The sequence below is a fragment of the Eriocheir sinensis genome, chromosome 28 (genome assembly GCF_024679095.1).
Source record: "Eriocheir sinensis breed Jianghai 21 chromosome 28, ASM2467909v1, whole genome shotgun sequence".
NCBI lineage: Eukaryota > Metazoa > Arthropoda > Malacostraca > Decapoda > Varunidae > Eriocheir > Eriocheir sinensis.
Window position 1 is genome coordinate 18,092,355 of NC_066536.1, and position 12,500 is coordinate 18,104,854.

The following is a 12,500-nucleotide window of genomic DNA, read 5'->3' on the forward strand; positions in this document are numbered from 1 at the left end:
GGAAGACAGTGAAAGGGAGAGAGTGAGGGGGGTTGGGGGTGCGGTAGAGGAGAGGAGAAGCACCACGGAAGCAGATAATAAAGGAGTCCCATAACCGTGTCACACTCACACGTGGGGTTTGTTTATCACCAGAGCTGAAACACGTGCACCGCGGCCCTCTCATTGGTCCCCGCCGCCTCCCTGGTCCAAGCTCCGCCCACCTCCACCGACTGCCAACGCACGGACATTCACGAGGTTTACCGGACTTCAACTCCCAATTATTCACTTCCCGTCGCGTAGGTTTCAATACTAACGGGATAGAAGAGTGGGCATGTCCGCTGGTACCTCTGTGGTGTGACTCCGGGTTCCTCATCCCCCTCCCTAGTCCTGGTGTGGTCACGGGAAATGTTAGGTTGTTGGGGCGTGAGCTTTGTGCCTTGCGACTTGCGCGCTCCCCCGTCACCTGTTACACCCTCCGCAGCAACCTTCTGAGCCTCAGTATCCGCGGGGATGTTGCAAGAGACGGCCACTCCACGCGCGTTTCCAGAGAGGTCTGTGCTGTCCGCCCCTGTACTATGTTGAAGCTGTTCCTCCACGGTGCGGTGCCCTTCGGATTCCGGGCCCCGATGGATGACGAGGACGCTGGCTACGGTGACCGGGAACATGTCGACGCCGGGGAAGAGCGTTCGCGTCACCTGGCCAGAGGTAAGTCACTGTCCACCTGTTACGCTATGCCTCATCACCCACAGGTACGAGTGATTGACGTCTTGGCTGCAGTTTCCACGTGAGTCCTACTTCCCAAGGTGAGTTCAGTGTGAAATGTGATTGTTAGAGTGTCTCGTGTAGCGTGTCGTCCCGTAGCACTCCTCGGGTCCCGTCAGGCGGGGCAAAACAGCGTGATGTGACAGGTGGATTTGGTGATTAAACACGGAGTGCGAACCGCGCAGAGTTGTTTTTCCTTTGGTCGTTTTCCCTCGCCTCGTAACCTTCTTGACCTTGAACGGTCTGGCTCCTGCGTGGTCGACGGCGAGGCAGCGAGACACGACACACGCCTCGCCCGCGGCCGCGCTCCAGGGTACAGGGGAGGCAGGTGACGCGGGGTGGGGAGGGATGGGGCGGGACGGGGTTGTACAGCGTCTGGGCGGGAAGGGTTGGGGCAAGGGGGGAGGCGGCGGGGTTGGGCAACTTTAAAGGTGAGGCGGACAGGTTGAGGTGCACGGGAGTTTGTTTGTTTACTTCCTCTCGTCTCGTCCTCGTGGGGGTTCGGGAGGGTGGGCGATGCGAGGCTCAACACTCAACACGAAATAAGGTATCTTGTCGTGCGCCTTATAAAAAAGCATTTGCTCTCTCTCTCTCTCTCTCTCTCTCTCTCTCTCTCTCTCTCTCACACACACACACACACTTTGAAGACACCAAACATATAGAACCAAACAAATAAATATACATACATACGTACATTTCACATATATAATCTTTTCACTAGCTTCCTCTTTGCCTTCTAGCAGCCCAGAAGCCTAGGATCAAGGAAGCCAAGATGTTACGAGTACGTGATCTGGCGCTTCCAATCATTATATTTTCTTTATGAGGAACTACGTCGTACCGCCTCACGGCCAACGCTGAGCGGATCTGTGCACCTTGTGGAAGTGAAGGCGTGCATGCGAGATGCTTCCTAATGATTGCTGCTCGGGGAAAACATGAACAGATTCTGAGGCAGGGCGGGGAGGGGGGGGATAGAGGCCCGCAGGGTTCATGGAGCGGCCCTCAGCCACGCGCCCCGGGGAGCCGCACCACACCCCGCCGCGGGCCCAGAACACCCGCTAGGGACGCCGCGCCGTGCAGTGCTGATTGCTCACAACACTGGAGAGCAGTTAATATCACGCTAATGACAGCCTCATGAAATGTCTAGCTCCCTCTTCCAATGTGGGCGGCTCTTGCTAGGCCTGACCAAGCCCTAAAATGAGGGGCACTTTGGTACAAGAGGCAAAGACGGCACGCCACCTGCACCAGCGCCTCAATATTCGCTTCATCGCCGCAGGACCTTCTATCCTGCACAGCCTCGAGCGTCGTCATGTCACCGAGCCCGCGGCGCCGCCCGAGGGAGGGCAGGAGGGACGAGAGCTGCAGTGAAGCCCTGGGAAGGGAGGGAGGAGGGGAGGGCTGCACGGTGAGGCCTGAGTGTGGGGTGGAGGCAGCGCTGGAGAGGAGAGATCGAGCCGTGGCCCGAGGCGGGTGCGGCTCACAGGGATTGCAACATTTCCCTTTAGCACCGTTTCCATGTTTTCGTGGCACCAAGGCTTTGTTCTTGGGTCACGGCAGGTCGCTCACTCCTTTCCTCTGTAGCGCCCGTCACCCTAACCTCCAGAGGCCAGTGCCCTTGCCCTCATTACTCGTCCACTTCACCGGCTCGGGTATTACACGGCGCCGAGAGGGAACTACTACAAGAAGGGCGGAGGCGGGCGTGAGTTAGTGCCGCCTTGGGGGACGCCGACAGCTGCTCGCGGGGAGGTGGGGAAGGGGGGATGCCTGGCCGCTAGACTTGCTTACCGAGAGAGAGAGAGAGAGAGAGAGAGAGAGAGAGAGAGAGAGAGACATTGCGCTGTTAATTACCTTCCATGTCTCATTTTATCCTCTCTCTCTCTCTCTCTCTCATACACACACACACACACACACACACACACACACACACACACACACACACAGGCACACGCACTCAACGCACTCAAAACAAAGAAAAGTAGATTGGCGAGTGTGATACATACGAAACTCTTGGAAACACAAGACTCCGCGGGACCAGAAGATTGACAGGAGCAATACAGACAGACTCACCGATCTCTCTCCTGCATTAGTGAACACCTGGGGCCGGCGGCGAGCACCTGGGAAGAGGAGAGAGACAGAGAGATAGACAAAGCATTAGTTAGGCAAGGAACAGATGATGGGACGGGACAGGGCGGTGAACCAGATGATAATAATGATAGTGATAATGATAATGATAATGATGATATTTATAGCAGCTCAAAGGTAAAAAGAGATAAGTAAAGAAAGAAAAAAGCCCTCCATGAAGCTGCTGCTGCTGATGATGAGGTTTAGCAGGTATAAGATTCGACCTTTAGATTAATTGAACGATAAATTATTCAGAAAGCGAGTTAGAAAAAAAAAAGGAAAAAAATAACAAAGCGGATATATTATTTTAGAAGTCACTGTTGGGGTGGGTATATACATTATTTTTTTATTCATTTTTTTGCGTTTCTTCGGTCAAAACCTTAACGGAGCGGAAAGAATTGTGTCCGTAAACGTGACGCAAAATATTTTCCTCAACAATTTTTCTTATATTCGCTTTTTTTCTGATTTTTGCGTGTTTTTCCTCCTCCTCCTCCTCCTCTTTCTCCTTCTTCTACCTCTCTTCCTGACCTTCCTCACGGTGACTTATTTTAAGGATCAGTGACCTCCTCCTCCTCTTCCTCCTCCTCCTCCTCCTCCTCTTTTTCCTTTGTTCGTATTTCTTTTTCTTCATTACTTTTGTCATCGGTTTTGTATTTTCTTTCTTTTTTTATATTTTCTTTCTCATCTTTTCCTTTTCTTCATCTTTTCATTTTCTTTCTTTTTTTCCATCTTGCTCCTTCTCTGTCTCTATCCTTGTTCTGCTCCTCTTCTTCCTCCCCCTCCTTCTCCTTCATCTTTTTCTTCCTTAAAGCCTCAACCAGAGAGGGAGAGAGGGAGAGACAGGTCTAGCTAACAACAGCCAACACACACACACACACACACACACACACACACACACACACACACACACACACACACACACACACACACACACACAAACACACACACTCCCAACCCAACCCAACCCAAAACCAAACCTCACGTCAACCCTTTCAGACAAGCATCCAAAACCAAACCAAACCAACCAGTAAAGAGGAAGGAAGGCTAAGGGACGGACCATCTCGACACAAAGGTCCTCGTTAAGGGGGTCATTCTGCAGGCCCAGGAGTGCTTACAATTATTCAAGGGTCTGTACTGGCGGGTCTTCCTGAGTGCCTAGTGATGCATAGGCGCCGTTTGCACGAGTCATTAGCGATTTTATTGGCCGGTAGAGAGAGAGAGGGGGGAGGGGGGGGGGAGGAGGGAGAAAGAGTCGTGATACCTGTACGAATGGAGGAGGAGGTGGAAGAGGAAACAATAAGGGATAGGAAGAAAAGATAGAGGAAGGGAAGGAAAGGGAATGGGAAATAAGGGAAAATAAGGGAGTAATGAGAGAGAGAGAGAGAGCAAGCAAGCACACACTCGGCCCGACAGACAGACAGTTATCCGCCAACCAACAAGAGATAGCGGTGGAGGCGAAGGGAAATGTGCTGTGAAGACTGTAGGACTGGACTTAACCTCTCTCTCTCTCTCTCTCTCTCCCTTTACTTATCCTTCCTCCCTTTCTCCCTCTCTCTCTTCCTCTTCTTATCCTCTTTACTTCCCTTAACTTGTTCTCTTACCCTTCCTCCCTTCCTCTTTCCTTTCCTTCGCTTGTCCTGTATCTGTTCCCATCCTCCTCCCTTCACCCTTTCCTCCTTCCCTCCCTCTCTTCCCCCTCCCTTCCTCCCTCCCTGTCCTCCCTCCCCACACATATATTCTACATTAAGCGTCGATCCCAAGCGTGGTTTTATAGGAGCATAAAACCAAATTTAAAAAGAGCGGTGCATGAAGCCGGAAAGGAAAAGGAAGAGGAAGAGGAAGAAAAAAAATAAAGTGAAAACCAGAGATTCGCGTTGACTGACTGACGAGCTGCTGATGGTCACGATTCGCAAACAATAAAAAAAAAATGAAAATGAAAAAGAAAATGAAAAAAAAAACATGTGGCCAGCAGCGAACGACGAGGAAACTGATTTTATCTTTTATATTTCTTATCATTTTGTATTTTTATTGTTTTTTTAATGTGTGTGTGTGCGTGTGTTTGTGTGGGTAATTGTGCTTGGGGGTGGGGGGGGGTTTGTGTGTGTGTGGGTGTGTGTGTGTGTGTGTGAGAGAGAGAGAGAGAGAGAGAGAGAGAGAGAGAGAGAGAGAGAGAGAGAGAGAGAGAGAGAGAGAGAGAGAGAGAGAGAGAGAGAGAGAGAGAGAGAGAGAGAGGATATAAACGGAATAGATAATAAACACTTAGAGAATCAATCAGAGTTAAATAGAATAGAAAAAGAATGAAAAAAAGTCCCCTTCCCTTCCCATCCCTTGAACGACCCCCCCAAAAAAAACACATATACTCCAGTGAGCACATCTTGGCCCCCCCCCTTCACACATCCCCCTACCCCCTCCCTCACCCACCCATCCCCCCAACCCCCCCCTCCTCCCCACCTCACTCAACCCCCTTTTCCAACACTGCTACCCTTCGCTACCCTCAAAAGTAAAGAATAGAAATAAAAATGAAAGTCCCGCTCCCTCCGCCCTCTCCTCCCCCTCCCTTTAATTCACACGGTTGAGCTTCCAGCCGATTAGCGTGATTGGGGTGTTTGTGTGTGTGTGTGTGTGTGTGTGTGTGTGTGTGTGTGTGTGTGTGTGTGTGATTTTGATACTAATTCTCTCTTTCTTCTCCTTCTCTCTCTCTCTCTCTGACAATGTATTCGCAGCGTATAAGAAAAGTTATATCGCTTATACTTAGGAAATTAGTACTGTACACACACACACACACACACACACACACACACACACACACACACACACACGCACGCACACACGTCAGTCTATGTCTTTCTGCTCGTCTGATCGGAAGGAGACAAAAAAAATATTCGATAATCATAATATTGCTGACAAAAAAAATGTAGAAAAAAATAACAGGAATCATCACCCTGTCTCAGCACCCTTCTCTCCCTTCCTCCCTCCTCCTCCTCATCCTCATCCTCCTCCTCTTCCCCCTCCTCCTCCCCCTCCTCCTCCTTCTCTTCCTCCCCCATAGTGTCTCTTTTTTCCCTTTCGATTTCAACTCTCTCCCGACTCACTCCTTCTCTCCCTTTCCCTCCTCCCCTCCCTCTCCTTCTCCTCCACTCCCTTTCCTCCCTCTCTCCCTGTCTCTTATCCCCGCCCTTTTCTTTCACTCCCTTTAAATAACAGTCTGTCAGCAACTCTCTCTCTCTCTCTCTTTCTCTTTTTTGCTCTTTTTCATGATTTTTAACTTTTTTTCACTTTCGTTTCTCTTTTATTCCCTTTTTCTCTTCCTCTTTTTTTCTTTTCTCTCTCTGTCTGTCTACCTATCCATCTATCTATCTATTTATCTATCTATCTATCTCTACCTCTCTCTCTCTCTGACATCTCCCATTCTCTTCCATAAACAAAAGGGAAACAGTTCTAACTTTCTCTCGTCTCCTTAATATGTGAAATACTCAAAGTGATTTTAATATTCGAGGTGGAACTCCGAGGCTGGAATGACCTTCCTTATTTATGTGTGGCGGCAGCTCCTTCTCCTCGTCCTTGTTGCAATGTTTTCTTCCTAGTCTGAATACTTGACTTGGGCGAGACGTTTTCGGGGAGGGTAACTTGTGAGGGGGTGATGATGATGTATTAGTATGGGTTAGAGAGACTGCAAGTGTTATGTGTATATGTAGTGCCGTGTGTGTGTGTGTGGGGGGGGGGGTGTATGTGTGTGTGTGTGTGTGTGTGTGTGTGCCTATAATACTGGTAACATTAGCAGAAACAGGTTTACGTTCTGCACTAACAGGGGAAGTAGCAGTAGCAGTAGTAGTAGTAGTAGTAGTAGTAGTAGTAGTAGTAGAAATAGTAGTAGTAGTAGTAGTAGTAGTAGTAGTAGTAGTAGTAGTAGTAGTAGTAGTAGTAGTAGTAGTAGTAGTAGTAGTAGTAGTAGTAGTAGTAGTAGTAGTAGTAGTGGTAGTGGCAGGTGATGTTGAAGACTGAAATGAGACAACCGCTGCCTTTTATTTCTATAATTAAAAGACTCGTTTCCACCTCTATTAGACACTTTTTTCACCTTTTCTTACTGCCCTAAAAAATACATCCACTTTCTACTTGTCTCCCGACCCAACATTAACCTTCACCTTTTACTTTGTCTCTTTAAGTGGTTGGTTTACTGATCTCATTTTAAACAAAAAAAAAAAAAGTCCTCTCTGACAAGCAAAAAATATACGCCCATCCAACTTATTTCTCTCTCAAAATTAAAATATATCAAAGAAATTATATACAAACAAATGACAAAAAAGAAAAATATATAAGAGTAACATATGTTTTTTGCAGATTAGTATATGTGAATCAATTAAAGTTTAGCTCCTAGAAACAAAATCCGTAGCCACATAATTCTCAGCTAACTAGAAAGAGAAAGAGAGAGAGAGAGGAGAGAAGCCCGCAATGATTCCCCTCACCTCAACAGTCATAATCTAGTACCTCACACCAAGCAAAGCAAACCACGAGACTCCCACACTTCCTTCTTCCTCACTCTCGCACTCTGTCTCTCTGTATCAACATTTCCTAGCTTGGGCGTCGCGGTAATTGCTCGCTGACAGGGGACGCATATCAGATCTTCCCGGCGGACGCGTGGACAGCATATTCTCTCCCTCGCGGCGCACACAAAGATCAGGTCCAAAGAGGCTTACAGAAGAGCGGCCGGCTGAGGAACCTGATGACGGCTGAGGGATCGTGTATAGTTCGTTCTTTCGTTCGTTTTCCGCCCTTCCCGGCCTCTATAAGTCGCCTCTAATGCAATAAACGATATCACAGGAACCTGGCTCGTCTTCCTGATCCAATTTACAACGCAGCGAGCCGACTAATGGCATGATAATCCTCAAAATAAACCAATTTCCGACAATAAAACGTCAGATGCAAACTGACCGGCCGACCGCTGACCAAGAGACCTCGAAGGGAAGGGCCTATGTGCAGCGCTTTCTTTCTCTCTCTCTTCCTTTCTTTCTTTTTCTCTCTCCTGTTTTTTTTGTACTTTTAACAGAATATTGGTATGCTTAACGGTCTTTCTGTTTGTCTGTCTGTCTGTCTATCTGTCTGTGTCTCTGGAAATGCCCAAAAATCCCACGAAAGACTTGTCCAACGTGTGTGTGCTTGGGCGCAAATATGTTTAACCAGAAAATGATCCTCACATTTTCCGCTTCTAACATTAACGACTTCCAAAGGCCAAAACGGAGACCAGTCGGGTTCTCATGAGTGTTGTTTGAGGTTCACGGTACAGAGGAAGACTCAAACTACCACTAGGGTCATTAAACTAACCCTGGAAATGCCCCAAAATACTCCTACGAAAGCCTTGACAAATGTGTGAGCTTGGGCACCGAAATGTTTTATGAATATGGACGTTTCTTTCACCCTCTCCTCCGCTACGTTCCTTCCTACCGTCTCCTCCTCCTCCTCGTCCATTCCCACCCTCTCCTCCTACTCCTCCTCCCTTCCCACCCTCTCCTCCTCCTCCTCCTCCTCCTCTGCCCCTCTTCCCCGCACAGTCCCGTCGGCCGAGTAACCTGATCGGGCACAATCAGCCGCTGGGCCTCCACTGTCCACGGCCCGTAACGCAATTTGCCGGGCCGAGTGACCAGGTGGATTGTGATTCTCCTGACGGGCGGAATTAAGTTGAGGCTTCGTCGCGTATTAGTCCCATAAAACGCAGGGAAAATATTTGTAAATCGAAGACTGACTGGAGATGGGATGGGGTGGTACGGGGTGGTATGGGGGAGTTGGGATGATGGGATATAGGGAAATCAATGGGGATCGGGGTGATTGAGGTGGTTGGGGGAGGGAATACCTTACTCTCTGTCTTAATTTTCCTTCCTTCCTTCCTTTCTTTCATTCTTTCTCCTTTTTTCATTGTATATTTTAAGCCTTCAAATTTCTGCCATCTTTTTTCTCTTTTTTTCCTTTCTCCTTTCCTTCCTTCCTTCCTTCCTTCCTTCCTTCCTTCCTTCTTTTCTCCTTTCTATCTTTCAATCCTACATTCTTCTACCATCATTCTTCTTTCCTTCCTTTCTTATTCTTCTTTTCTTCTTCTTTTCTTTCATTCAGTAATTTTATTTTTTTGTTTCCTTTTCTTTTCTTCTTTCAGAATGAGGAAAGGGAAAAGGGGAAAGAGGTTGACAAGGAATGGAATGAAGAGAGAATGGATTGGGAAATGGGAAAGAGAGAAGGAAGAGGAGGAAGAGGAGGAGGGAGAAGACAAAAAATGAGCTCGGATGAAGTGGACAAAGCGAGGAAGAGGAGGAGGAGGAGGAGGAGGAGGCAGCGAGGGAGGGAAGGATAAGTAACCAACCAACCAACAAGTTAAAATCAGAGGAAGAAGAGGAGGAGGAAGAGGAAGAAGAGGAGGAGGAGGAAGAGGAGGAGGAGGAGGAATCATGATAGAGAATATAAACCTCTTGATGTGAATGAAAATAAAGAATAAGTGGGTCCCATCTCTTCTTCTTCCTCCTCCTCCTCCTCCTCCTTCTCCTCCTTCTCCTCTCCCCTTGAATCAACAAAACAAATAAAACATACGATAACACAGAAGAGGAGGAGAGGTTGCGCTGCTTGGCCGGTACCTAGTGTGTTTACGTTATTACTTTGGGGGTGAAACATGATCGGAAGGAGGGTGGGTGAGGAAGGAGGGGTCTCTCTCTCTCTCTGATTATACTGTTTTTTCTTTCTTTTTTCCTGTTTTTTTTATTTTTTTGTTTTTTTTTCACTTTTTTCTGTATTTTTTCTGTTTCAATTTACACCACAATGAAAAATACTGTAATGAAACTCTGATGAAGCTGATGGTGATGCTCTCTCTCTCTCTCTCTCTCTCTCTCTGACTATTATTGCTGTTTTGGTGGCTATTTTTGCTCCTCCTCTTCCTCTTCCTCCGCCTTCTCTCCTCCTCCTCCTTCTTTTTTTCTTCCTCCTCCTCCTTCTCCTCCTCTTTCCTCTTTCCTTTATTTATTTTTCTTATTTTTTTTGTTATCAATATTCATTTTTTATGTCCTCCTCCTCCTCCTCCTTCTCGTCCTTCGCACGTCCGCCCAAACGATCACCACACACACACACACACACACACACACACACGCACACACACACTCACTTAGCCCGTGGTAATTGTGATGGATGCTGGCGGGCGTCACGAGAGATAAATAAATACGAGATAATAGAACACACGTCGCCCGCCCTGACTCACCCACTGGCGGCGAGGCGGGGCGGCGGAGAGGCGGGGCGGAAGCAACGTTACAAGGGTCGGTGTTCCCAGACGCCGCCGCCTCTCACATCAACTATTTCCAAAGGCCAAAAAGGAGATGAATCGGGCTCTAATGAGTGTCCGTTTAGGTTCACGGTACAGAAGAAGGGTCACACTACCACCAGGGTCATAAAACTACTACTACCCCTTGAAATGCCCATAAGCATAAAGCTCCTATACGAAAGCCTTGTCAAATACATGTGCTACGAATATGGCTCCAGACTCGTACTTAGTATATCGCATCTACACTTGTTTCAGACCCCAAAAGCTATCGTATCTACATTGATAACGATATTTATTTGTGGATAGTGTTGAAATCGTTAGTTAGTAATGTGTTTTATGCAATAGTTACGCGTTAGAAGCCAGGAAATATGATTTTATGTGTATAAATAGAGATAACGTTTGCCGAAAGGGAGAATAAGAAGAGAAGTAAGCTAAATACCAACCTTGTGAGCGAGGGGCAAGACTCCTGGGGCCATATTTTTAAGCACACATTTTGACAAGGCTTTCGTAGGAGTCTTGGGCATTTCCAGCGCTAGTTTAATGACCCTGGTGGTAGTTTGACCCTTCCTCAACGCCATGACCCTCCAAAAATCACTTATCAGAACCCGATTGATCTCCTTCCCGGCCTTTGGAAACAGTTGATGTGAGGGGCGGAAGCGTGTGAGAATGCGGGGCCTGGCTGGCTGGTGAATCGGAACAGTCGGAGCGAGCGGCGGGCGGGTCATCAGTCTCGTGTTTGCGACGTTTTCACGGGATCACAAAACAGCGTCACGCACCACCGAGTTGCAAGTCACCGCCTACATACATTTATTTCCCGCCTTGCTTCCTGCGCCGCCAGTTGTGACCTCCGGGAAGGGGCGCCGAAGGGACAGTCGCGACAAAGTGCTGAGTGGGCGCGGGAAAAGCCGAAGGGAAGGGAAGATAAGGAAGGGCGTGTGTGTGTGTTTGTGAGTGCGTGTGTGTCTGTTTGTGTGTTTGTCCCTCTGAGGCGAGTCTTCGGTAATGATGTTGGGATAATGATGGTGAGGGAATGGACCGACGATGGAGGGAGTGAGAGAGGGAAGGGATATCGGGAAGGGAGGGAAAAGCGGGGGGGGGGGACCGAAGCATCAATTTTGGTGGTCAAGATGGAGATTAAATGGTTATACGGAGAGTGCTGTCATGCCGTCTGTCTTTCTCTGTCTGTCTCCGTCTCTGTCTGTCTGTAGGAGAGTAAGACTTATTTTTTAGTGTAGCATATCAAAAAAATTCCTCCCGCATCGATTTGCTTCTATTATTATTGATTCATATGCGACTTATTTTTCTCTCGTCCATCGTCCAATCTTTTTAGTGTAAGAGAGAGAGAGAGAGAGAGAGAGAGAGAGAGAGAGAGAGAGAGAGAGAGAGAGAGAGAGAGAGAGATGCATTGATAACGACGGGGTAGGCGGGAGGAAGGAAGAGGTGGAGAAGGAAAGAAAGAGGAGGAGGAGGAGGAGGAGGAGGAGGAGGAGGAAGAAAGGAGGTGTTTATTAAGTATTTGCCTTCCTCTCCGTCTGCTTGGTGTCTGTGTGTGCTTGGAGGAGTAGGAAGTGGAGTAGGAAGAGGAGGAGGAGGAGGAGGAGGAGGAGGAGGAAATTAATGAAGTGAAATGAACAATCTTCCTCCACACTTAAAAACTTCCCGCCAGAACCTCCGTGTTAGCATGATTAATGGATGCTCTCTCTCTCTCTCTCTCTCTCTCTCTCTCTCTCTCTCTCTCTCTCTCTCTCTCTCTCTCTCTCTCTCTCTCTCTCTCTCTCTCTCTCTCTCTCTCTCTCTTCCTTCACTTTAAAATCGTTCTTTCTCTTCATTTTCCTCCCTTCCTTTCCTCCCCTTTCTCTTCCCCTCTTCTTTCCCCTTCCCTTTCTTCTCCCCCTCCTCCTCCTCCTCCTCCTCCCCTCTTCCTCCCTTCCCTTCCCCTGCAATCTCCCTTTAAACGAAATACGAATTGAATGAGATAATTTTTGTCTTTTTCAAATACATTTCCTCCTCCTCCTATTCTCCCCTCTTCTCTCCCCCTTCCTTTCTCTCCTTCTCCCTCTCCTCTCTTTCCTCCCTCTTCTCTCCCCTTCCCTCCCTCCTCCTCCTTCCCCTTAACCTTCCCAGGCCTCTCAAGTTCCCTTTCCGCCAATATTTTCGGGATTTGTCTGTTGGTCATAATGGTATTACGCCCCCCATCCCCCCTTCCCAGGTACCCCTCACCCCCCGCCCCCCTCACCTCGCCCCCCTTCCTTCACTCCTCCCCTGATGAACTCATAATGGGAGGCACGGAGGGAGGTAAAGGGGAGAGGTGTTGAAGAGAGAGGAACTGAAGAGGAGTTAGTGGAGGAGGAGG

The 12,500-nt window shown here is 48.2% G+C and overlaps 1 protein-coding gene and 1 long non-coding RNA gene across 4 annotated transcripts in view; one reads left to right on the plus strand and one right to left on the minus strand.

The window, feature by feature from the left end:
• Positions 1 to 10,102, minus strand: part of LOC127004681 (uncharacterized) — a 17,451-nt gene extending 7,349 nt beyond the window's left edge. For both annotated transcript variants that reach the window (XR_007757920.1, XR_007757919.1), the window contains exons 1-2: positions 10,088 to 10,102; positions 2,806 to 2,852 (exon numbers count right to left, since the gene is read on the minus strand). This is a non-coding gene — a long non-coding RNA (uncharacterized LOC127004681). The remainder of the gene's footprint in view (positions 1 to 2,805; positions 2,853 to 10,087) is intronic.
• Positions 60 to 12,500, plus strand: part of LOC127004679 (uncharacterized) — a 90,741-nt gene continuing 78,300 nt past the window's right edge. The window contains exon 1 of one of the 2 annotated variants that reach the window (XM_050872771.1): positions 60 to 684. In XM_050872771.1, the coding sequence (XP_050728728.1) occupies positions 555 to 684 (130 nt within the window). In that variant the 5' untranslated portion in view covers positions 60 to 554. The remainder of the gene's footprint in view (positions 685 to 12,500) is intronic. The other variant, XM_050872769.1, reaches the window with a different exon arrangement.